Here is a 25,979-nt window from a genome sequence, read left to right on the forward strand (position 1 = left end):
AAATAGTGGTTTTAAAAAGTTATGTAACCGTCTGGAAAATTCTCTGACATAATGTTGAAAGAAGAAATAGACTACACAGTTCTATGTGTAATCACAGTTGGAACGTGTTAAAAATGTATATGAGCAAAACCTTTGACATAAAAAAGATCAAAGTGATAGAGTAATTTGGTTTGTGTTAGGAATAATTTCTTTTTCACTGTTTACCATGTCTGGCCTATGCTTATTTTATAATGAAATCGAATTGGAAAATAGGCCCAGGTTTTATTTCTGTTGCAGTTGAGATTTTTCAGTGTTTTTTGAGAGGTTGGTACAGGCTGTTATTTCTTTGCAAAGAGATGAAAAGGGGAAGAGTGACTGCACTGCACAAGAATTTGTTAGTGACTCAGTCTGATTCTACAGAGAAAAGCCATGTTTTGAATCAGGAAATAAGGAACTTAGCTTGGGAAATTTATTTGTACTGCCCTAGCAAATTAAGTGTTAGGCTATTTCTCCAGGGCATTTTATACAGCCTCTCCAGTGGTTTTCTTTCCACCTAAGAACCGGAGGTCTCTCACCATGTGTTGAAAATGAGAGAGCATGTAAAGGAAGAAGATTTGCCCGTCACTGCAGATCTCGAGCATATATAGCTCAATGAGTGTTCCCAAAGTGAATACATAAGTCGTCACCTAGATCAGAAAGTAGAATAGCACCAACACCCCCAGAAGACCCTTCCAGGCCCCTCTCAATTTCTGCCCCTCCCCAAAGGTAGCCACTCACCTGACTTCTAACACTATAGGTAAGTTTTGTCTTTTCTTGAACTTTACAAAAATGGGATCATAGAGTAAATCATTTCTTTGTGTGAGTCACTCATGTCGTCACATATGGTGGTAGTTTATTCACTTTTGTTGATGTGTGGTATTATATTATATGAATATACTATTATACATTTGTCCATTTTACCGTTGATGGACATTTGGGTTGTCTTCGATCGTCTTCATTTGGCTATTACAAATAGGGCTTCAATGACATTCTTGTACATGTCTTTTGCTGAGCATATATATGCATTCTGATGACTAAATGCCAAGGAATCAAATTGCTGAGTCATAAGATCTACCTTCAACTTTAATAAAGAGTTTAATAAACAGGTTTCCAAAGTGCTTGTAGCAGTTTACACCTCTACCAGCAGGGCATGAGAGTTCCAGTTACTCCTTATTCTCAGCAGAACTTCATATTATTGTCCCATTTCGTTTGGGTGTCTTTTATTTTTTGTTTTTTCCCCCATCTGTAAATTTAGCCCTTGAAATGGGTGTGTAGTGGTGTCTTATTGTGCTTTTAATTTACATTTCCTTAATGACAAGTGAGGTTGAGCACCTCTTCATATGCTTATGGCCACTGGGATCTCATCTTTTGTGAAGTGCCTGTTCAAGTCTTTTGCCTTTTTTTTAGTCTATGCCATTCTCTTATTACTAGGTAAGAGTTTTAGAAATATATTCTAGTGTAAGTCCATTGCCAGATATGTGTATTCCTTCTGCTTGATGGCTGGCCTTTTTGCCCTTTCACTTAATGCTGTTTTCTAATGATCAGAAGTTCTTTATGTAATATAATTCACCAGGCTTTGCCTTTTATGGCTAGTCCTGTATAAAAACTACTTGGCTGCCCCAGGGTCATTAAGGTATTTCCTTGTATCATTGGTAAGCAGCTCTATTGTTTGCCCATTCATGCTTATGTCTACTGTCTGCTTGGAGTTGAATTTTGTGGATGTTGTTGATGTGAGGAAGGGGTCAGGATTCATTTCCTTCCCATAGGACTATCCAGTTGATACAACATCGTTGATGAAAAGACCATTGTTTTTCCTCTGCTCTTTAGTATCTCCTGTGTTGTAAATCAACTAATTGTATATGTGTAGGTCTACTCCTGGACTCATTTCAGTTCCATCGATTAGTTTGATCCCATTGCACCAATACCACACTGTCTTAATTATTGTAGCTTTATAGTAAGTTTTGATTTTCGATAGTAAAAGTTTCCAGCTTTGTTCTTCTTCATGACTATCTTGAATATTCTTGGCCCTGTGAATTTCCATATAAATTTCAAAGTCATCTTGTATATTTCTGCAAAAAAGTACCTGCCAGGAGTTCTTTTGAGATTACATTCCAGTGTTGAATCTTCCAAATTATGAACACAGTATGTATTTCAGTGACATAAAAGTCTTGTTCATCTTTCATTAGATTCATTCCTAGGTTTTGCTATTATAGATGATATTATGGGGGGTTTTTTGTGGGGTTTTTTGTGGGTTTTTTTTTTTTGCGGTACGCAGGCCTCTCACTGTTGTGGCCTCTCCGGTTGCGGAGCACAGGCTCTGGACGCACAGGCTCAGTGGCCATGGCTCATGGGCCTAGGCCGCTCTGCAGCATGTGGGATCTTCCTGGACCGAGGCACGAACCCGTGTTTCCTGCATCGGCAGGTGGACTCTCAACCACCGCGCCACCAGGGAAGCCCAATATTATGTTTTAAATTTCCTAATTGTTTATGGTTGGTGTATAGAAATACAGTTAATTTTTGTATATTGTCCTTGATTCAGCAACCTTGCTGATTTCATTTATTAGATCTCTGCCCTTTAAATTCTTTTTAACTATAGAAGTAACGTAAGTTTTTCGTTAAATAAAGAGACAGTAGGGCTTGCTTGGTGGAGCAGTGGTTAAGAATCCACCTGCCAATGCAGGGGACACGGCTTCGAGCCCTGGTCCGGGAAGATCCCACATGCCACGGAGCAACTAAGCCCGTGCGCCACAACTACTGAGCCTGTGCTCTAGAGCCGGCGAGCCACAGCTACTGAAGCCCACGCGCCTAGAGCCCGTGCTCCACAACAAGAGAAGCCACTGCAATGAGAAGCCCGCACGCCACAACAAAGGGTAGCCCCCGCTCTCCACAACCAGAGAAAGCCTGCGGCAGCAACGAAGACCCAATGCAACCAAAAATAATAAATAAATAAAATAAATAAATTTATAAAAATAAATAAATAAAGAGACAGTAATATGAATGGAAAAAGGAAAAATTTCCTCTCTGTCCAATCCCATTCTTCATGTATGTGCATACTCTCATAGAAAAGAAATAAAAATGGAATCATATTATACCTACTCAGGAGAACCATGAACCATGATTAAATTTGACATTCAATTTTGAGCTTGTATTTAAGACCACTTCTTTATCCATGATATTCTGATGCCTGAGGCATGCACTTACCTCATCCTCAGGCACGTCGACCTCAATTTTAACTGGTCTGTAAGAGAGCTTACTTTAATTGAGCCACCAGGTCCTCCAAAGGGAATCTCATTATTTCAGGCAGTTTGTATTTTTAATTTGAACCACCCTAACACACTCCAAATATAGCAGGAAGTTTATTTAACTGTTTTCATATGCTAGGTTGACAGAACCTTTCTTGTAATTGCTTTGTGACATATTTAGTTCACTTAATGATGTATCATGGGGTTCATTCTGTGTCTGTACGTGTAGACTGACTTCATTCTTCTTAACCCATTCTGTGTTGTACCCAACAATATGGATATATATAATTGATTTAACTGTCTCTCTATTGGCAGACATTTAATGAGTGTCCAGTTTTTTTGTTGTGGTGATTTTTTCGTTTTGTTTTGTTTTTGGCCACGCTGAGTGGCTTGTGGGATCTTAGTTCCCTGACCGGGGGTCGAATCCAGGGCCCTGGCAGTGAGAGCGCTGAGTCCTAACCTCTGGACCGCCAGGGAATTTCCTATTGGCAGACATGTAGATCGTCGCCTGGTTTTTTACTATTCTGAACAGTGCTGTGATGGACACCCACTTATATCTATACTAGTGTACTTTTCGTTGGTATATATTTTAAATGAATTCCTAGAATTGTGATTGCTGGCTTAAAGGGTATACACATTTCAAAACATTTTTTAAAAAGAAGTCCATTTAATTTTTAGAACATTTTTTAAAGTTCAATACAGGCTTCATATAAATAATTTAAATAATAAATAATTATAATTCTTGTAGATTTTGCCTCCCTTCACAGTTTAAAAGAATGTTGCAGGTATGATCTTTCCTCCCTAGCATAGTTTATGACCAGAGAGTAAATTATGCACTTCTAGAATATTAGTGTAGGTAAGGACCTCGAATCATCTTGTCCGGAATCCTTGTTTTTTTTATTGAAATGTAATTCATACTTACCAGAAAAGTTACCATTTTTGGTATATAATTCAGTATATATAATATAATTCAGTGATTTTTTTTTCGGTGTATTCTTTATGTTGTACAATCATCACCACTAATTCCAGAACAATTCCATAACCCCCAAAAGAAACTCAGTACCTATTGGCAGTCAGCCCTGATTCCTCCTTCCCCCATTCCCTGGTAATCACTTTCTGTCTCTGTTGATTTGCCTGTTTTGGACATTTCATATACATGGTGTCATACAAGTTAGGTATGCTTTTGTGGCTTGTTACTTTTACTTAACATAACGTCTTCAAGATTCATCCATGTCATAGCATGAACAGTACCTCATTCCTTTTCATGGCTGAATAGTATTCCATTGTATGGTTATACCACATTTTGTTTATTCATTTGTCTGTTGATAAATGGAATATTTGGCTCGTTTCCACTTTTCGGCTGTTATAAATAAGGCTGCATTGAGTATTCGTGCACCAGTTTTTTATGAATGTGTACTTTCAATTCTCTTGAATATATAGCTATGAGTGAAATTTCTGGGTCATATGGTAATTCTATGTTTAACATTTTTGAGGAACTACCAAACGTTTTTCCAAAGCAGCTATACAATTTTACATTTCCACCAGCAATGTATGAAGGTTCCAATTTCTCCACATCCACACTAGCACTTATTTGTCTTTTGTTTTTTCAATGGCCATCTTAGTGGGTGCAAAGTGGTGTTTCGTTGTGGTTTTCATTTACCTTTCCCTAATGATTAAAAATATTGAGCATCTTTTCATATGCTTACTGGCCATTTATAATATCTTCTTTGGAGACATGTCTATTCAAGCTCTCTGCCCATTTATTAATTGGGTTGTTCGTCTTTTTAATTGTTGAGTTCTAACAGTTCTTTATATATTGTGGCTCTTAGATCTGTATCACATATATGACACAAATATTTTGTACCATTATATGGGTTGTTTTTTCACTTTCTTGATAGTGCCCTTCAACACACAAATATTAATTTTGATGAAGTCCTATTTATTGACTTTTGTTGCCTGTGCTTTTGGTGTCACATCTGAGAATCTGTTGCCTAATCCAAGGGTACACAGATTTACAGCTGTGTTTCCATCTAAGAGTTTTATGGTTTTAGCCCTTACATGTAGGTCTTTGATCCATTTTGAGTTAATTTTTCTATGTGGTGTGAGGTAGGGGTCCAGCTTCATTCTTTTGCCAGTAGATAACACAGTTGTCTCAGCACCATTTGTTGACAAGACTATTCTTTCTCCATTGAATGTTCTTAGCACCCTTGTTAAAAATCAGTTAACCACAGGTGTATGGGTTTATTTTTAGACTCTCAATTCTAGTCTATTAATCAATATGTCTATTTTTATGCCAATATCATGTCCTGATTACTGTAGCTTTGAAATAAGTTTTAAAATCTGGAAATGTGAGTCCTCCAGCTTTGTTCTTTTTCGAGATTGTTTTAGCTATTTGGGGTGCCTTGCATTTCCTTATGAATTGTAGGGTCAGCTTGTCACTTGTGTAAAACTGGCAGTTGGAATTTTAATAGGGATTGCATTGAATCTGTAGATCAATTTGGGGAGTGTTGCCATCTTAACAATATGAAGTCTTCCAATCCATGATGTTTCCATTTACTTAGATCTTCTTTAATTTCTTTAAATAGTATGTTATTGTTTTCCACTTACAAGTTTTGGATTTCTTTGGTTAAATTTATTCCTGAGTATTTTATTCTTCGTGAGGTTATTGTACATGGAATTGTTTTCCTAATTTCATTTTCAGATTGTTCATTGTTAATGTGTAGAAATATGGTTGATTTTTTAAAAAACAAATTTATTTGTTTATTTATTTATGGCTGAGTTGGGTCTTTGTTGCTGCACACAGGCTTCCTCTAGTTGCAGCGAGCGGGGGCTACTCTTCGTTGCGGTGCGCGGGCTTCACATTGCAGTGGCTTCTCTTGTTGCAGAGCATGGGCTCTAGGCATGCAGGCTTCAGTAGTTGTGGCACGCAGGCTCAGTAGTTGTGGCTCGCGGGTTCTAGAGCACAGGCTCAGTAGTTGTGGCACACGGGCTTAGATGCTCTGTGGCATGTGGGATCTTCCCGGACCAGGGCTCGAACCCATGTCCCCTGCATTGGCAGGCGGATTCTTAACCACTGCACCACCAGAGAAGCCCTACGGTTGATTTTTGAATGTTGATCTTAAATCCTTTAGCTTTGCTAAGTCATTTAGTAGCTCTAATAATTTTTTGTGGATTCCTTTGGGTTCTCTCTACATAAGGTTATGTCATCTGCAAGTAGAGGTAGTTTTCATTCTTACTCTCCAATCTGAAAGCAGCTTTATTCTTTCCATGCCTGATTGCCCTGGCTAGAACCTCTGTTGAATAGAGTGGCGGGAGCACACATTCTTTTCTTGTTCCTGATCTTAGGCAGAAAGCGTCGTCTTTGCTTGCTGAGAATGGTAGCTGTAGGGTTTTCATTGACGCCTCCCCTTTATTAGGTCGATGATGCGCCTTCCTATTCCTAGTCTGTTGAGTGTTTTTATCATGAAAGGGTGTTGAGATTGTGAAATGCTTTTACTGCCCCCTTGATTTTACAGATGAGGTGGCAGGTCACATCTCCCTGTCCTTAGATGGTTGGATACATATGTTACCTTTCTCTCAGACTTTCCATCCTGACTGTGCCCAGCTGGCGGTCCCAACTGGGCATGTGACACTGCGGTTGAAGTGCAGCTTGTGGTCAGCATCCCAGGGAAGTCACCCTCCTGCCTTTACTCCTCACCCCCTCTCCTGGCGGTGCCAGCCTTGTGAAGCACGGGGGCCATGACCTTCCTGGTCATTTTCTGAGGGATAACAAGGGCTGTTGTCTGCTTTCTTTCACGATGCTGTTGCCAGCTGTCGCTGGTTCCCGGAGCCCATGCGTGAAAAGACAGCTGCTCCCGTAGCTGCCGCGACCCCATTGTGCACATATAGATACTTCCTTGTAGGGCACAGGCACACAGAGAGCCGTTGATGCCAGCCGACGGCTCCCAGCCCCTCCCCAGCCCTGGGCCTGTCTGACCGGTCTGCCTGCCCCCAGCCTGCTGTGTCTTTGGGAATGCGTGCCCTTGGCCTCTGTGGAGCTGACCCGTGGTCATCCCCAGGAACGGCTGCCCCCATGTGGCTTCTCTGTGGAGCAGCTGTTTGGGAAATCGCCTCTCTTGGCCTCCTGCTGGCAGTCGTGTATTGAGTGGATGGCCATACCGATGGGCCCAATTGGGCAGAGGAAGGACTCCCCGGCCTTTCAGTAGCCATGATTAATCCCGGTCAAATAAATTTATTTCTGGTATTAGCTACGTAGAAGTGAATTGTGTGGGAGCCATGGGGTGGCCCAGCAGTCACATCACCAGCGTGCCCTGTGACAGACCTCACACAGAGACAGCGTCCCACGTGCTCCCCACTCAGGACGCCTCAATAACTGCTTCCAAAGTGCCAGTCCTTCTTGTCAGTGTCACTTGGGAGGCTTATTCTTTGCAGCATTTATTTAGCTTCAAAGTCCAGACCAGGAATGTATGTGGAACAGGTGATCCTGCTCAAAGTTAAATCCGAGCACGTCGCTCCTTTGATCACAACTTTCCGATTACCTTTCCTTCTCACTCAAACGAAAAGCCTTCTGCCCAGAACGCATGCTCTGACCTCTGCAGGGCTCCCTTCTCCTTCGTGGTGAGGCTTTCCCTGCCTGTCTTGTGGAAAATCCCAGGTACTCTCTCCGCCTGCCCTACTCTGAGTCCTCCTTCCCCACTTTATTTTCCTCCGAAGCGTGGATCCCCTCGGGATTGGAGGCTCCACTGAAGGCAGACTGTTTTATTCATGACTCCCCCAGCGCCTGGCTCAGAGTAAGCACTCGATGTATAATTGCTGAATGAATCAACGGATCTCATCTCTATGCTACACATGAGCAATGCTAAGGCTAAGAGAACGTAACCCTTTGCCCCCCAGCCCACGACCAGTCAGTGATGGAGTGGACCCTGGGACACCCCGTTATCCCCGAAGCTCCACCGCAGCCTGCTTCTCAGTCACATACCTCGGGCCTCCTCTGTGAAGCTCTTCAGAGGGAAGACTCTGGATTCTTAGTCTGTATATCCTTTCCTCCTTGGTGCCCCCCAGAAAGTCAGCACTGTTCTGTGGGAGGACATTACTAACTGTATGTGATAATTGTCATCTCTTTTGATGTGGCCTGAAAATGAGAGAAGGATGCCTCTGACGGGGTTCTTGGACCTTTGCCTCAGTCCTGGGGCTCACGTGTCAGAGCTGCCTTTCCCTGGCAGAGGGCGGTGTTACGAGCCCCACCATCTCTCTCAACCCTGCTGTCTGTTTTCCTTTTTTTTGTTTTTGTTTTTAACCACATACAAATTTAAATCTTTCTCTACTGTGATCCCACAGCAGTTTATTTTCCTTTTCTTCCTTTGGTCTATTCAAGAAGTTGATTTCAAGTCTAGGGGATTCTTCACTCTAAGAAGAAGTGAAGTTCTTAGTGGTATGTGTTTGTTTCCAGTCCTAAACTCCCTCCCTCCTAAGTCATGTAAGCAGAAAAGTAAAAACTGAGATCTTGTCCCACAGACAAGAAACTGTCCCTTTTTTGTTGGTGGTGTTTTTTTGTTTGTTGTTTTCTGCTTCACCTGCAGCTCATCAGAATGGAGCTGTCTGCCTTTCAGGATGAAGAGGGACAGGGGGCCCTAAAAGGGAATGTCTCAGCTTTTCTTCCCTCCATCAGCTTTGTCTTCTTTTTCTTTCCAGGTTGTGTCCACGCTGCTCATCAACATAATCCCAGAGGATCACGTCCCACTGAACTTGTCAGGAAAGGCGAAGATTGGCGGGAAGGCCTGGGTGAAGGAGTCTCCTCGGCCCGTTCCTGGCTTTAACCCCGACTCCATGTGCGAGTCCCAGGTATGGCTGCCCAGCTGTGTGGGTTGGAGACTTCCAGTCCTGGGTTTAGGCAGCTTGATTTAAAATCAAGACAGAGAAATGGAGGCACGTGCACAGAAAGAGGAGTCGTGCCTGAAGGGAAGAAGTTGTACCCAAACTGTGTCGACTTCGGTTTTGGAAAGAGTAAGAGTTGACCATTAGCATTTGACTCTCAGTATAAAACTCATAACCAGCACGGAAAGGCTTCTCTGGCAGAAGGCCTCTGAACTTGACTCAGCAAAGCTTGGAAATGCAGACCCTGTGTTTTCCCCTGAGACCCCTGAGAGGCTGAAGATCATTACGCTGCTGTGAGGTTTCACACCTCCCAGCTCTGTGCTCAGGAACCAGGCGTTGGGGGCAGCCCCAGGGCAGCCAAACCCGGGGGCACGGTGCTGCTGCAGGAGAGCGACACACTAAAGACTGCCAAGGCCTCTGTGTGCTCTTGGTGGGGGAGTATCCCCAAGGCCCCAGCTCACAAGTGCTTTGTCACAGGGTCTAACACACATCGCATTTGGAACCCAAGCTGCCCCTCTTCTTTCCCTTCCTAGATTCTATACTTAATGTGTGTGGCACCGTGCAACTAGAAGTCCTTCCTTGAATTAGCTGCTAATGCTTGAAACCAACTTTATGGAAGTACAAATTCAGGCCTTAAATGATATCAAAAAGGTTGTGTTTTTCTTATTCCCAGGGTACAAGGAAGGGAGTACCTAGGCCAAGGTCACGGTTATGAAGTTTAGACGCTAGGTGTTCTCATTTCCAGTCACAAGGTTTTTGTCAAGGATCCTTGACTTTAAGTCAGTACGGATGGGTGGAGGGAGCACGGGGCATAAGAACACACTGAAATATCTGTGTGTGTGTGTGTGTGTGTGTGTGTGTGTGTGTGTGTGTGTGTGTGTGTGTGTAGTCTTCTTTGCATCAAGGGCTTGAGGCAGGTTACAATAAGGTTAACAAGACACGAGATGGGGTGGGGTTGGGGGCCTCACACAGGAGGCATTGCCTCCAACTCAGCGTTGGTGGCCGTCCCTCTGCAGGTGATCATCAGGGAAGGGGAGCTGCTCTGCGGGGTGCTGGACAAGGCGCATTACGGGAGCTCCGCCTACGGCCTGGTCCACTGCTGCTACGAGATCTACGGCGGGGAGACCAGCGGCAAGGTTCTCACCTGCCTGGCCCGCCTCTTCACCGCCTACCTGCAGCTCTACAGAGGCTTCACTTTGGGTGAGTGTGGGCAGGTGGCCCTGGGGCCCCCTCCCCTGGCCAGCACGCACACCAGCATGTCTCCCCGGCTCTCCTGGCAGCCTCCAGGGGAACAGCCGGGCTCCTTCGACAAAGGCATCCTCACTCGGCCACCAGCCACACTTCACAGCCTTGCTCCTTCTCAGTGCTTCCCCTGCCCCCCAACCCCATGTTTCTTCATGTAGCACAGAATGACACCCCCCTGCACCCTCATCTCCATTTCCATTCTGTCCCTTTCTCAACCCCACCCTTTCTGGTTTTCGGTCCCTGAGACCGATGTTTTCACACTCACACTCACCTCCATTCTCTCTTGCAAGTGCCCTTCCAGAATCCTCCAGTGCAGAATCCTCCGCACTCCATCTAGGGCCCTCCCTGTTGTCAGAGCTGCCTACACCTCCCGATGCAGCAGGTGAGGTTGGAAACACCACGTTGGGGCAGACCTGTCAGGTGATCCTAAGACAGGAAGAGGAACCCTCTGGTTTCCTCCCTGGAAATGAGAGCCCGCTGTTTAGGAAGTTGGCTTTGTAAAGAAAACATGTGTGCAGATACCTTCTGTGCCCCGAGCTCATTCAGGGCAGCGTGTCTCCAGGTGCGCAGAGCGGAGTCTGAGCCCTCCAGCAGTTTCCTGTGAGGAGTGGGTGACGGGCTGCGTGCTGAACAGGAGCCCCAGGGAGCGTGGGAATCGTCCAGCCGACAAGACCAGCAGCGGTGGGACTGAGACCCCGTGTCCGTGTAGACGTGGGGCCGGTGGGCCTGCCGCAGCTGGAGTTGGCTCGTCGGCCTGCAGCGGGGCCTGCGTAATTGTATAATTTATATTAATCGTGGACAAGTCAAAATAATATAGTACAGGTGTGAAAATAATTTAAAATCACCCAGCATTCAACTGCCAGGGATAACCACCAATGTCGATTTGATGTGTGTCTTTCTAGACTTGCCAAGTGCAAACACATTCAGAAAAAAGGGGATCCTACACGACCTAGTGTTCTGTAATCTGCTCCCCTCCCTCCAGTTGCAGATGTGTTTTATAAATGTCCTCTTGGGTGAGCAAGTATAAACCGACATCCTCAGGTCTGTGCCTACAGACTCTTCTACTTGTGTAGATGTACCGTAGCCTATTTAACCAGTTCCTGTTATTAGACGTTTAAGCTCTTTCCTGGTTGTCACGATATTGCTGCGATGAACACCCTTGAGCAAATATCTTTCAAAGCGAAAAGTAGAGGAAGATCCCACACCCAGACAGTGACGAGGATCAAACCTAACAAGCAGCTCTGCTCAGCACATGGTACGAGGAGAAGTTGGCCAAAGTGCAAAGACCATCTGGTGCCGAGAGACTGGGAGGGCGGCAGGGCCAAGCTGGGCGTCGAGCTCGGAGGGCAGGCCGGGCTAGCCATGGTGCCTTCTAGCCCTCGCAGCCGGAGGCCGCTGGAGGGACAGCAAGGCGGTCTGGAGCTGACCCCATGGAAGGGCCCACTTTCATGGTTGTGGCTTCCTCGCAGAGGGACAGTTTCTTTCCCCTCCTGCTCACACAAGCTCTTTAGAGGCTCTCAAGCTTCCAGGACTTTGCATGTGGGAGTCCCAGCCACCTTAGCCCCGCTTTGGAACAGTGCAGCCTTTGTCTCCCTTCCCACTCAGACCTTGGCCGAGGGACTTTGGAGTCCAGTAGCTCTCAGATGTAGACAGAAAGTAGTTCATTGAAAGAGAAAGTGGGAAGACTTCTTGCCCAAGGTGAGGAATTCCTCAGCCCTTTGAAGCCAGAAGGACAGGCTTAACTGAAGTGACCCAGGCTTTCCTCCTTCCAGTGCAATGACGGGGACCCTGCGGTGGTGGTCCCTGTCCCCCAGGCTCGAGCATGTCTGTGTGTGTGCCTGCACACGTGTTCTCACAACCATATAGGCTGGGCCCTACGCAGTGTGACTCCTGGGAGTCAAAACTAGGATGTCCTCTCCCTCCCTCTCTTCTTTCCTCAAACTCAGTTTTTCACCCAAAACGTCATCTTCACTTCTAGCCCATCCATCCAACATGTTTTTATTGAATGGAGGGAGTATAGCTGGTGGCTAAGAGCACAAGTTTGGGACGTGGGCTTGGATTTACTCTCTGCCACTGTAACTCTGGGCTCAAGTTCGAGCCTTAAGTTCTGTCATTTGTAAAATGGTAAGCCCGTAAGAGATGGTAGCAGTCTCTTAATGGTGATATGAATGTCACCATCATTGTCCAAGTGTTCCCTGCATGCGTGGCACCATGCTCCGTGCCCTGACCTCACCAAGTTCACAGCCTGGTGAGAAGTCAGGCCCGGTCGCGTCCAAGCTTGTCTGTTTCACTTCACAGGCGTGGAAGACATTCTGGTCAAGCCGAAGGCAGACGTCAGGAGACACAGGATCATTGAAGAGTCCACCCACTGTGGGCCCCGGGTGAGGAGGGCCTGGGTGGCTACTGCCTGCCGCAGAGGGTTGGCTGGGCTCCACACCCTCCTCACCTGGCTGCAGCCTTCGACGTTGTCCTTTTCTCATTCTAGGCTGTCAGGGCTGCGTTAAACCTTCCAGAAGCGGCATCGTGTGATGAGGTCCGAGGGAAGTGGCAGGATGCCCATCTGGGCAAAGACCAGAGGGATTTTAACATGATTGATCTGAAGTTCAAGGAGGAAGTGAATCATTACAGCAATGAAATTAACAAGGTTAGTCCAGCAGTGTGTGCACTTACCACCACCATTTTGAATGCTGGTGTTTTAAAAAATTACATTTTGATTCTCACTCTGGGCTCTTTGGAGCAATTTGGCTGTTTAATAGCTGACTAGGTGAGACGTGAGGTGGGACGAGTAGAATTGATCGTTTTGAAAAGCCAAGGGCTTCATTCCCTCACCCCGTTGGGGTCTGGAAAGGTCTTTGATGAATGCTGAGAAAGAAGACATTGCACGATTTTTCTTTTTTCCTTTTGACCACGCACAGCTTGTAGGATCTTAGTTACCCGACCAGGGATTGAACCCAGGTCCTTGGCAGTGAAAACACCGAGTCCTAACTACTGGACCACCAGGGAATTCCCCACTATTTTTCATTTTAAATGTTTGTATTTTAGGATAACTGCATTAAAGGGGACGGAAGGAAATCTTTCCCAGGGGCCACTGCAGGGTGGAGGGGCAGAATGAAGGATCAAAACCACCAGTGCTGTTTATATGGGGGACCCAGGGGTGAAGGCCTGGGTTCGAATCCTGGCTCTGCCGCGGACTTGCTGTGAGATCTCGGGCCTTGTGTGATGTGAGCGGTCTGAGCCAGGTGTCCTCCCCCAGGGGGTTGGGGATGGGAAGAGCACCTGCCTCGTGGGCTTGCAGGGAGGATTTAGGAGCTAATCTGCACAGTGCCCTGGGTGAGGTGAGCGCCCTGCCAGTCCTCCAGAGCCCCTTCCTGCGCAGCTGAGAAAGGAGAGGGACGTCCCCGCACAAGCCAGGATGGCAGACCCCGTTCTCTCGCCTTCTCAGCCCAGAGCTGGGGCTCCCAATCCTGCGGCTTGAAGGAGCCCACCTGGCCCTCACCCTGCCTCCTGGGCCTTGAGGCCCCACCTGAGGAGGAGGGAGGGAGGCATGGCCAGTGCCCAGCAGAAGTCAGTGTTTGCCCGTGGAGTACTCTGACTGGCTGTCAGCATCCCCTCAGCGGCCCAGAATGCAGACCTTTTGGTACAGTTCCGTCCTTGAGAGTCGTGGTTCAGAGGAGCCCTCCAGTACCGCGTGAAAACCAGGAGGCTCAGCTTCCAGGGCTGACTGGGGACGCTGCAGGTGGGGCGTTGTCTCAGAAGCATCTTAGGATTATTTCTTGTTCCTCCATCTCTTTCCATCCACTCTGCCTCTCCGGTGTGGGGCTGGGTCTCTGCAACCCTAGGCAGAAGCTTAGATAGACTCAGAGCTCCCCCCACCTCAGCATCTCCCTGGTCCCCCTGGGGGCTTTGCTAGCTTCCGCTGGCCCAGGAGCCAAGGTGAGCCTCCTGCTTGGTATTTGGGCAGCATGTTGGGAAACGTGAATGTGACACAGACATTGGTCATCATTGCTACTGTCCAGGGCCAGGCCATGCTCTGCTGGACAGGTTCCCAAGGGCACCACCTTAGGTTTTATTTTTAACCAGCTGCTTTTCAGAATCATGAACTGGAGATGCTGGCCCCTCTGCATCTCCTTTCCGGCTTCCTGGCAGAGGTGTCAAGAGAACGCAGCACCCTGGACCATCCTCTTTTTTTTTTTTTTTCTTTTTTTTAGTTGTTACTGGAGTATAGTTGATTTAAAATGCTGTGTAAGTTTCTGCTGTACTGGGCCATCCTGTAGACTTCTCTCCAGGGCTTCTAGCCAAAGGGTTGATGCCGGGTGAGACTTCTTACCTCACGTGGGACCTGGCGCTTCTCTCTAGATAAATAGTCTGTGTTGGCTTCTGCATCCTGGATTTACCTTCTGAACCTGGGATTCCCAAGAGGGTGAGTCACTGACCAGTGCATGTGTTCCATCTGCAGGCATGCATGCCTTTCGGCCTGCACAGACAGTTCCCAGAGAACAACTTGCAGATGATGGTGCAGTCTGGAGCCAAAGGTTCAACTGTGAATACCATGCAGGTGTGAGCCAAGGCGGGTGCTGGCTGGTTTGCAGAAGGGTGGGGTAGTTGCAGGAGGCCCTTTTCAGATTTGTTTCTATTTTTAAAGGATCCACATTCCGTACGAAATGTGGCAAGTACTGAAAAATACAAAAGTATGTCGAAATCGGTGCAGGCGCTAACCACTGTTAAGTGTTATAGACAGATACCGACACAAGTATCCAGATACTGACGTGTACCAAACAGATCCATGTTGTAAACTTACACACTGTATTATTATACATAGTCACATTATATATAAACACGGTGTGTGTGTATTTATAATCTTAGCTGAGATCCTGAAATGTTGCACGATCTGCGTTTTTCATTCAGTGTTACATTATAGGCATTGTCCTAGAGGTTTCTTAACCTTTAATTTTTGGCTCGTTATGGAGGACCAATTACTGCAGTGCTATCACAGCATTTTCACACATTTTAGCAACTTTTAAAAAATATCTTGATGACCTTGAGAGGGTCTCAAGGACCATCTCATTATCTGGTGAGTAGAGAGCAATAGGAATGGGCTTAAAAGGCTGGAGGCCATCGGGAAGTCCTTTCGACTAAATAAAATCCAGACCTGCTGCTCTTCTCCCCCCAAGAACATTAATAGGCACTTTATTCTCTTTTGACCTGAGAATGTTAAAGATCACAGTTAAACTACTCTTTCTGCTAGTCTCAGTTTCCCTGTTAGGACCTGGGGGTTCCGTCCAAGTATAACACGAGATGCTTCTGAAACATGGCTGCTTTTACAAACACCGTCCATTTCAACTGAGTCCAAATGCGAAAATTGCCGTCATGGAAAGGAAGACATAGTTATCTTCCTGGAAGGTCAGCTTTCTGGGCTTGTTTAGCAATCTAGGTTGGCCTTCAGGAACTTGGATCCCATGCAGTGTTTCTGGAAGAGCAGGCCCCCCCATCCCCTGCTGGGACGGAGCATCATCTAACGAGCATGTGGGTCTTCTGTTGCCTTTGGGTTTCCTTTCTCCCAGATCTCGTGCCTGCTGGGCCAGATCGAACTGGAAGGCCGGAGACCCCCGCTGATGGCATCTGGCAAGTCACTGCCCTGCTTCGAGCCGTATGAGTTCACCCCCAGGGCTGGCGGCTTCGTCACTGGCAGATTCCTCACCGGCATCAAGCCTCCTGTATGTAGTTTGGGTTTTCCTTTGGGCTGTTCTCCTCATCTCTTAAGCTCAACAGTAACAGGCCTGTGACCTTCACCAGCAGCTTTAAGCAAAGACAGCCAAGTAGTAAGTGCTAGGCCATCCCTGCTTACCCACTAGACCCTGGGGCCTGCAAGGACCAAGAGGACGCAGCCATGTCGTGTTCACCATCATAATGCCAGAGCCCAGCACGGTGCCTAGCGCATCGTGGGTGCTCGGGGGGGATTGCTGATGAATGGGAAGATGAATAAGACCAATCCCAGCTCTGCCTCTTCCTGCTCTGCGCCCTTTCTCCACCGGTTCTTCCCTGCATCTGAGGGCAGCTGGGGACGGCGAGGCCCCTCACCAGGGTGCTCTCTGTGGCCAAAAGGAGCATCACAGAGACTTATTTCACAAAGCTTCCCTAAGAGAACCTCCCCTGGCTCCTCCTTGACCTTGGGAAAATTGACCAGCGGTAGCAAATGTCTAGTTTTTCCTCAGTCAGCAACAAAACTCTCCCTTAAGAGAAAGGTTTTCTCCTCACACTCGGCAGAAGTGGCTTTTCAACTGTGAGTACCTTCTGTTCCCTGGTCTAGTGCGTCTCTGCAAGGACGCCTCTTGTGGTCAGACAGCTAAGTCCAGGTTGTGAACGGGACCGACCCTTTGTGTCAGGGCCACCAGCTGCTCCCAGGGCTCCTCCCTCAGTCCCACACGGACTCTCCAGTGGCCATCCGTGGCCCCTGGCGAAGGGTGGTGGAGAGCTGACGCAGACCAGAGAGTTCTGAACTCTGGTTGCGACCCCTTAGTGCATCATGACATGATTGACTTCATGGAATGAAACAGAGTAGGGTGGTAAAGGCAGCATCAGAGTGAGGGATGGGGTCATTTCATAGAGTTTTAGCTCGAGTCATGTTATCTTTTATCGGCACGTGTGTGTGTGTGTATGTATGTACGTGTTTGCTGATTACTGTTATAAACCCATGTCTCGTTGTGGAATTTTGGAAAACCCTACATGATGAGGCACCAGTGCCACTTCTGTTTGGAAAATGGGGTGCGTGTGGGGTGTGGGACATGGCACTGAGGACGGACTCCTGGGAATGGGAGCTGGAACATTTGTCCCTCTGTGCTCGGGCAGAATGAGACAGAGGCAACCCCAGGGGAGGGCAGGAGTCCCTGGGGCCGTGGGAGACGTCAGAGCTGCCAGGGGCACTGGCTTGAGCCACCCTTTAGGAAGCACACCGTCCTCACTGCCACCCCTGGGACCTGGGTCCCCGCTTCTCCCACAGGAGTTCTTCTTCCACTGCATGGCCGGGCGAGAGGGTCTGGTGGACACGGCTGTGAAGACCAGCCGCTCCGGCTACCTCCAAAGGTAAAGAGCACCTGCTCTGCCACCTTTAGGTGGCATCAACGTCGCAGGTCCATTCACCTCTGTCATTTTTTTCACATTTTCATTGACAATTCACTTAAGATCCCTTTGGATGAAAAAACTTCTAGAAAAAAATGTCCACGGGTGGCCCAAGACAGAAAATAGCCGATATCCTTCCCCTCCTAGAGGATCGGTAAAGTGTGAGCTCAGAGGTTTATAGGAAGGGCCCGTGCGTCCGCGTGTGCGCCTTTCCCTGGGAGAAAGGTCCTGGGTGGTGATGCACTGGTCCTGCCCCCCGGGAGGGCTCTGCGGTTGGGGCAGAGAGGATTCCAGGCCCCTTGGATCCGGCACTCGGAGCCAGGCCTGTCTCAGTTTTAAGCTTCAACCTCCCACCTGCCCGGACAGGCCAGTCAGAGAAGCTACGTGTTCCCTTTCCTCCCAGAGAGGAGGTTAAACAAGCAGGTCTGGGCTGGTGCGCCCTGAGTTCCTGCGTCCGGCGTGGATTACAGGGCCAGATCCACCTGTGAGCAGGGGTTACGCCCCACCTCCATCCTCTTAAATCATTCAAGGATACCTGTGGAGTGTAGAAAAAGCTAGGAATCGAGTGATCGCGTGAGTCTGGGTGGGGGTGGGGGATCTGTGTCGGGGGCCATCTGAATGCAGAGCAGGGAAGAGGAGGGTGTTGGGGATCCGGGCTGGCATGAAGAGCGGCAGCCACTGGGGCAAAGGGCACAGCGGTCCGCAGGACCCCTCTGCCGGTGGAGGGTCACGGCAGAAAGGGCGAGTGCCTTCCTTCAGGCAGGAGGGGCCGTAGGTTGGAAGGCTGCCTCTTGTGGCTGGCGATGGAAAGGGAGAATTCGACGCGGCGAGGACGTGGGGCAACCAGCTGAAATGAACAAGAGGCAGGAGGCGTCAGGCCTGAGTGGCAGCACAGTGGCACGGTGGACAGAAAGCAAGACGCTGCAGAGGGGAGAGAGAAAGTTGTGGCTGGCGTGAGGGGGCAGCGGCAGGATAAGCAAGGGGACACGTTCCAGGGAGGGGGCCTGGAGTTCGGGAGAGGCCTGGAGATGCAGCCTCCGGGGCCGTGGCTGCTGCTGAGAGCTGCAGCCCTGCGAGGTGCCTGGTACCTCAGCATCTTCAGCAAAGGGGACAAGGATGCTCAGCTCCAACCTCGCCAGGCCCCGGGCTGGGTGCCGAGAAGATAGTGCCGAGCTCTGTCCTTGGAGCTCAGGGGAACAGTGGCTCCTAGGAGACCCCCTCTGAGGGTGGCAGGAGGAGAAACCAAGGCAGGATGGCCAGAGAAGTAAGCTAAGGCCAGCACCAGGGCAGCAGAGGGGGGCAGGTTGAGGGCGGCAGCTGACCGCTGGGAGCACTGAGGAAAAACGGCACCAGGTTAGGGCTGTCACGTCAGCATTTAGTTCCTAAGGTCCCCTTTGTCCCTGACAGTCTCTGGACTAATGGCGTGAGAGAAGCATTGGATGGGGAGACAGCCCCGCTGCTTTGCCTGCCTCCTGGGTCTAAGGACACTGGTCCCTGGGGAGCCCTGCCATGCCAGGGAGCGACGGAGCAGGCGGTGGTCCCAGCAGCTGGGGCTGGAGCTGGGAGTCGGGGTCGAGCGGGGCAGCCAACCTCCTCAGGACACGTGGCTGCAGCCCCTGGCCGCGAGGTGCTGTAGCTCAGAGCCTGGGGCACGGGAGCCAGCCTGTCCTGGGGGCTTGCCTGGCTGCAGGACAGCAGTCCCCTTTTCTGCCCTCCGTCCGCTCCATCAGAGGCTGCCCTGGGAGGTGGCGAGCCCGGTGGGCGCTGAGCCCGTGGTCCCTGTACAGGTGCATCATCAAGCACCTGGAGGGGCTGGTCGTCCAGTACGACCTGACAGTCCGCGACAGCGACGGCAGCGTGGTGCAGTTCCTGTATGGGGAGGACGGCCTGGACATCCCCAAGACACAGTTCCTGCAGCCCAAGCAGTTCCCCTTCCTCGCCAGCAACTGTGAGGTAGTGTGCCGGTCCCCCGCGCCTGTGGGTCGTGGGGCGGGGGCCATGCGGTGGGCCTCCCGCCCTGAGCCTTGCCACTCAGAGTGGCCGCTGAAAACTAGAGTGGGAAGAGTTCAAAAGCACCAGGCGATGCCTTGGAACGCCTGACCTTGTCAGAGCCCCTCCCTCTGTGTGCTTCATCCCGTGAGATGGCAGAGAAGCACGGATACGTCTAGAAAAACTGCACCGTGTGGGGCATTTGCCTTGTGCCGGGCCCTAAACTAGAGCGCACCGTGGCTGCTGTCTCCCTTCCTCCTCCCTGCAGCCTGGGGACGCAGGTGGCCCTCTGCCCATTTTACAGCCAAGGTAGCTGAGTGGCAGGGTTTCAGGGATGAGCTGGTGAGTGGCAGGGCTTGTGTCTGCACCCAGGCCCTCTGACGCACAAGCCCGCGGTTTTCATACCACACCTTACTGCCCCAAGAGCGATCGTCACCGTTGGCTCAGCAGTCACCCTGTTTTACAGTTTGGGAAACTGAAACTGACATGGCTTGTCCAAGGTCACGAAGCAGGTGGTCGAATTGAAGGTTGTACTCCGGGGTTGGCTCCTTCCCATCCTGGCGCCATGTTCTGGAGGGACTCTGAGTGTCACGGTCTCTCCCCCGTGACCTCAGCTCCTGAGACCGCCAGCTCCCAAGTCTGACTGGCACAGAGTGAGGGCCCTGGTTAGCAGTGGGCGCTCAGACCCCCCAGGGGCATCGTGAGGGCTCCACACGGGCCACCTCCGTCCTGTGAAGTTGTGTGACGTGGCCCTTGTGTGACGCCCTCATCTCTTTGGTTTTGTCTGTGTGGTCTGTTTGTTTAGGTGATAATGAAATCGAAGCACCTCCATGAAGTTTTATCCAGAGCAGATCCCCAGAAAGCTCTCCGCCACTTCAAAGCCATCAAAAAATGGCAAAGCAAGCATTCCAACACCCTGCTGAGAAAAGGCGCCTTCTTGAATTATTCCCAGAAAATTCAAGCGGCTGTGAAAGCCTTGAACCTCGAGGGCGCAAACCAGAACGGCCGCAGCCCCGAGACTCACCAGGTGATGCTGGGGTTCGGTGGGGGGCGGGGGGGGCGATCAGTCAGGGGTTGAGGGGATGAGGAAGGAGTTGTTTTCCCGGTGGAAGGTACAGTCATGAAATCTGGCTTCATTCAGTGCTGGTCAGGAAACATGGCACTCAAATAGGGATTTAAGGAAGGGAATCTTTACAGAGGTGTGGACAGGGTTCCAGGAAACTAACTAGGGCTGGTAAGTTGGGTTCCCACCCGCCCCCCGCAGGCATGAAGAGTCACCAGGAGTGGAGAAGGTGGCCGTGGGCAGAGGCCACCTGACAGGAGCCCTCAGTAAAGAGTTCTGGGCTCCGAGATCCATCAGAGAGGGCGGGGGATGAATGCCCAGCCTCACTCCTCCCACATGCCCTTCTGCTTCTGGGACCTCCCGTCAGCCAAGCACAGCTGGGAGCCAGGAGGCAGGGGAGCGCTTTGGGGCACCGAGCGTGGGAAAGCCTGGGTGGGGGACAGACAGGGATCCAGCACAGTCACCTGGCTTGTGGTGACTGTGTCCTTGTTGACCTGAGACAGCCCTGGCTTTGCCTCTCATCCCAGTATTATTATTAATAGTGCCCCGTTTTACGCTACAAGACACTCAGTTTGGACAGTAACTTAACGTGGTCACCCTGCCTGTGCTTGAACGGCCAGGACGAATCGCTTGTAGAGTCATGGTAAAGCAGTGCGCCCTGGGATGGATTCGGTTTCTCCGTGTTTCAGATGTCAAGATGGCCTTCTCATTCCCATCAGGTTTCTGTCTCTTTCCCCTGTTCTCATTTGAAGCCAGTGCCTCTGATACGCCTTATCTTACTGGGCATCCCAGGAAGAGAAGCCTGTTCCTGGTGTCCTCCAGCATAGCTGAGGCCCATCCTTCCTTTCAGATGTTGAGGATGTGGGCTGAGTTAGATGAGCAAAGCCGGAGGAAATACCAGAAGAAGGCGTCTCCTTGTCCTGACCCCAGTCTGTCTGTCTGGCGCCCAGACATCTACTTTGCATCAGTGTCAGAAACATTTGAAAAGAAGGTGGATGACTACAGTCGCGAGTGGGCAGCTCAAGCAGAGAGGAGTTACGAGAAATCGGAGCTCTCTCTGGACAGGTAATGACATGATTTATTGCACAGCACACACAGAGGGAGAATCTGCTTCTCAGGCCCTTCCCCGCCCACTCTGGCAGCCTCCTGGGTTCAAGACCACAGCAAGAAGGAGGGAAGTGAAACAGAGGGCGCCTTGCAGGCCCTGAGGCCTGTGGGACGGATGAGAGCAGGTAGGCAGGAGTGCACCCCCCATCTGGGCCACAACGGAGAAGAGCGCTCTTTGGGGACAGAGCCCTGCACAGGTGGCCCCTCTCTTGAGTGTGGTGTGGTGGGCACGGTTATGTGAGAATCAGGGAATCTGGTCAGAAGCTGCCAACCCTTCACTGGTTTGAAGTAGCAGGGAGAGAAGACACATCAGGTCAGCAGAAAGTCGGACTTTTGAAAAGAACTTGCGTAGAAACGTAGTTCTATTACCTTCCTCTGTGTTCAGACGTAATGTCCCGTTTAGTCGCTGTTTGTTGAGCCGCTTCCTTGTCCTATGTTCCGGGGTAATACAGTGCTCCTTGGCTGTTCTAAAAGGGCCGGCATCCGTAGGAAGAAGGGTTAGTGAATTACAGAGTTGTGGAGTGCGCACACTTCCGATGTGGCCTGTAGCCATTTGCACTAATTAAGAAAGTAAGCACCCCCTTCCCGCCTCCCCCCCATATCCCCATAATTGCTCAGTGAACCTCTTCCTAGTTTGTACAGAGGGAGGTTTAAGGCCTCTCCAAGCCGTCACAACTACTGGGCAAAAAAAGAATTAACAAAGGGACACGTGAATAGTGAGCTCACTAGTTCCGTGACATTCTCAGGGTGAACGTGAACAGTCCGAGCATGGACATCTAGAGCTTCAGCTACCCAGCTGGGCTCTGTGCTGTGTCATTTAGGACATTTCAGGGTCACTGGCCAGAATTTAAGGCTTAGAAGGACCATTTGCTTAGGAAAAAACAAGCCCAGAAAGAGGGAGAGGTAACAGGTCCATGTGCCCTGCTTGCGGGTGGCATTGACAGCTCCTGACAGGCAGGTAGTGTCTGTGCCCCTGACTCCTGCTGTCCCCTGCCCCATCTCCAGGTTGAGGACTCTTCTGCAGCTGAAGTGGCAGCGCTCGCTGTGTGACCCGGGAGAGGCCGTGGGCCTGTTGGCCGCACAGAGCATCGGGGAGCCCTCCACACAGATGACCCTGAACACCTTCCACTTTGCCGGCAGAGGCGAGATGAATGTCACCCTGGGCATTCCCAGGTGGGGTCTGCGAGGGTGCAGGGGCTGGGTCTGTCCTAGCCCACTCCTGGGGAGGAAGTCATTTCATTAGAGAGAGAGAGAGAGGGTGTCATCAAAGCAGGGGTCAGGGTTGGAATTTCCAGAGCCCAATGGGCTTCTGTGGTTGGATCCATGCCCAGGCCTCTTAGCATCTCCATTTCTCTCTCCACCAACTCCTGTATCCAAGTTACCTGAGATGCTTGTGAAACTACATACTCCCGGGGTCAGGCCGTCTGGTTGCCCAACTTCAGGGGCGCCACTCACCTAGAACATGACCCAAAGGGGCCCTGGCCCTTCAGGTAAAAGTACACACCTTGCAGGCTGGTGGCTGCTGGGTGAGAGGAAAGAAAAGAGATCAGGCTCGCCTGCCTGGCCCGGCTACTTTTTAGCAGAGTGACTCAGGCTCCCCAGCTTCCTGTGGGAGGGAGGAGGGCGGGGTGCACGGTGCAGTCGGGCCGTGCAGGCTGACTGAGCCATGGCCGAGGTCTAGCGGTGGTCCCTGTGCCCAGTGGGAGCACTGCAGACGCTGCTTCCCTTCCCTGTATCTCTTATTCGTTCAGTAAGCACCCACGCTGTATTGCGAGGCACAGGTGATAGGAAACAGGAAGAAGACACAGCCCTGTCCTTGAGGAGCTCGTGCTCCAGCGGAGGAAGCTGACAGAAGAGTCCCTTGCTGTCACACGCGGGGCCAGAGCTGGGACTCCCTGATCAGCATATCTCCCCCACGAGATCCTGTGGTCTCTCGCAGATCCTCAAAGAACTGTGACATCTTTATGAGAAAGGCCTCACAAAAGTAAAGAATCCGGGTACCTCTTACGGCCAGATGTGCCCTTGTTCTGTGACAGGTTGAGGGAGATTCTCATGGTGGCCAGCGCCAACATCAAGACGCCCATGATGCGCGTGCCTGTGTTCAACACCAAGAAGGCGCTGAAGAAAGTAAAAAGCCTGAAGAAGCAGCTCACCAGGGTGTGCCTCGGGGAGGTAATTGTCTCCCTGGGACCCAGGGCTGCAGGCTGGCTGCAGGCGTTTTCCTGCATCCTCCCATCCGTCCTCCCAACTCTTCTCCCATCCGGGCAGAACAGCCTTTGCCAGCTGTTCAGACGCTGGCTCAGACTCCACCCGGTGAGAGGGAGGCTTTCTCTGCCAGGTGCTAAGCAGGGATGGATCAGGAAGCTTTAAAGGTAATCACTGGTCTGCAGCATTCTTCGTGCCTTAAGAATCAGGACATCTTCTGGGTCAGCTTACCAGCCCCGCTGGAGCCTGCCCCCTCCAGCCTCAGGCCGTTCTCTGGAGGTGTGCCTACAGGGTGTGGGGGGGTCTCTCTCCCCACCCACCGAGGGATCTACACCAGCAGAGCTTGTTGGAGTTTCTCTGGGATTTTGGCCTGTGGTCCCAGCCCCTGTCCCTGCAAACTCTCAGTTTTCCCATAACCCACTTGTAATGCTCAGTCCCAGGCTTTGGGCAAATTGGTTTCTGTCTGTCAATCTGGTTCTAGGTGTTGGAGAAAATTGATGTCCAGGAGTCCTTCTCTATGGGGGAGAAACAGAACAAGTTCCGGGTGTACGAGCTGCGGTTTCAGTTCCTGCCACACGCGTACTACCAGCAGGAAAAGTGCCTGAGACCCGGGGACATCCTGCATTTCATGGAAACAAGGTCAGGACTCAGGCCGTGCTTATTGCTTGACTTTGTCATGGACCTTGAGGGCTTCTGGCCACAGGACTCCCAGAGACCGGGTGCTTTTGCGCAAATGATTCCTTCAAAGGAGGTGTTTAGAAAAGGAACAGGTCCTGCAGCCTCATGTGGCTTGTGGGTATGACTGCGTTAACCGCATTCCCATCTCTGCCCCCTGTTTTTCTCTCTGGCCCATGAGTCTCGGGTACTCGGGTTTTGTAGGCTTTAAGATGGAGGAGGTCATGTACCATAAAGAGAGCAGAGCCCCGTCGCAGTGGTGCTGCTGTGACGTCAGACCAGCACGTGGTGTTAATTTCTGTCATGATGCGGTTCCTGATACACTTATATTCTGCTAGGAAGGAGCAGTGTGCTGACGGCACGCTGCTCTTGAACACAGGTCTATAACTGGGGTTACCTTCAGCTTCTTAGAGCAATTCTGGTTCCCTTCTGGTGGGGAGAAGGAACATCCATTTTCTCTCCGGTTCAAGTCACTGTTGGCCATTGGAAAGCACGGGCCACAGTGCTGAGTGCGCAGGAGTAGGATGGGGGTCATACTGGGGCTGGGGGAGCCAGGAAGAGCCAGTGAAGCACTTCCGACTGGCCACTGACCCTGGATTGCAGTGCGCAGACTCAGATGGCTGCGGGGCCGGCAGGTGAGAAGGCCGTTGAGGCAGGTTGGGGGCCTCTGTCCGGCTGGAGAGCGCGTCACCGGCCTCAAGCGGGCAGGGATGTGGGCCAGGGTGGCCAGACCTTCTGATGCAGAAAAAATAAGAAGAAAACCGCCTCTCCTTTTTCTTTCTTTGGCTGTTTGCTTGCTTTTACTTTTTCTAGATAAATCTTCTCTAATTTGTAAGCATTGGCAACTAATTCATATCTTTTTAAAAGCCTGGTGAGGGGACTTCCTGGTGGTCCAGTGGTTAAGACTCTCCGCTTCCAATGCAGGGGACACAGGTTCGATCCCTGGTCAGGGAACTAAGATCCCACATGCCACGCAGCACAGCCAAAAAACTAACTAACTAACTAAATTAATTAATTAAAAAAAAAAAAAAAGCCTGGTGAGGCTGAAATAGATCCCATATGTCAGCAGGATTTGGCCACGGACCACTAACCACTGTCTTGAGTCTAGAACAGCCCTCAGGTTTTCCGGAGCTGCTTGGAAGTAGAGAACTGATGGCAGAGTTGAGGCAGGACGTCTGTGCACTCAGTCATCCCACAAATATTTACTGAGTGATGCCCACTCACAGGCTAGGCCCCAGGGCAGTGTGGCTGGGAGGGAGTGACTGTCCTGCCATGGGCCCTGTTCTGCCCTCACCTGAAGATGTGGACTGGCTGCAGCCTGGCCCCCGAAGCAGGTGGCACGTAGGATGGCGGGTGTTGTGGTAGATGAGCTTGGATGTGAACTCCGCCCTTTTTACAGGGGAGCTTGCTGGGCCTCGGAAGCACCTATGTCGCTCTTCGCCTGG

The 25,979-nt window shown here is 50.2% G+C and overlaps 1 protein-coding gene across 3 annotated transcripts in view; it reads left to right on the plus strand.

Moving 5' to 3' along the window:
• POLR1A (RNA polymerase I subunit A) overlaps positions 1 to 25,979 on the plus strand; it is a 76,283-nt gene that overhangs the window by 40,164 nt on the left and 10,140 nt on the right. For all 3 annotated transcript variants that reach the window (XM_004271599.3, XM_033431370.2, XM_033431371.2), the window contains exons 15-27: positions 8,952 to 9,101; positions 10,151 to 10,334; positions 12,678 to 12,760; positions 12,865 to 13,023; positions 14,836 to 14,934; positions 15,941 to 16,093; positions 17,377 to 17,459; positions 19,283 to 19,448; positions 20,290 to 20,511; positions 21,398 to 21,612; positions 22,660 to 22,827; positions 23,691 to 23,826; positions 24,341 to 24,498. In XM_004271599.3, the coding sequence (XP_004271647.1) occupies positions 8,952 to 9,101; positions 10,151 to 10,334; positions 12,678 to 12,760; positions 12,865 to 13,023; positions 14,836 to 14,934; positions 15,941 to 16,093; positions 17,377 to 17,459; positions 19,283 to 19,448; positions 20,290 to 20,511; positions 21,398 to 21,612; positions 22,660 to 22,827; positions 23,691 to 23,826; positions 24,341 to 24,498 (1,976 nt within the window). The remainder of the gene's footprint in view (positions 1 to 8,951; positions 9,102 to 10,150; positions 10,335 to 12,677; positions 12,761 to 12,864; positions 13,024 to 14,835; positions 14,935 to 15,940; positions 16,094 to 17,376; positions 17,460 to 19,282; positions 19,449 to 20,289; positions 20,512 to 21,397; positions 21,613 to 22,659; positions 22,828 to 23,690; positions 23,827 to 24,340; positions 24,499 to 25,979) is intronic.

The sequence above is a fragment of the Orcinus orca genome, chromosome 13 (assembly GCF_937001465.1).
Source record: "Orcinus orca chromosome 13, mOrcOrc1.1, whole genome shotgun sequence".
NCBI lineage: Eukaryota > Metazoa > Chordata > Mammalia > Artiodactyla > Delphinidae > Orcinus > Orcinus orca.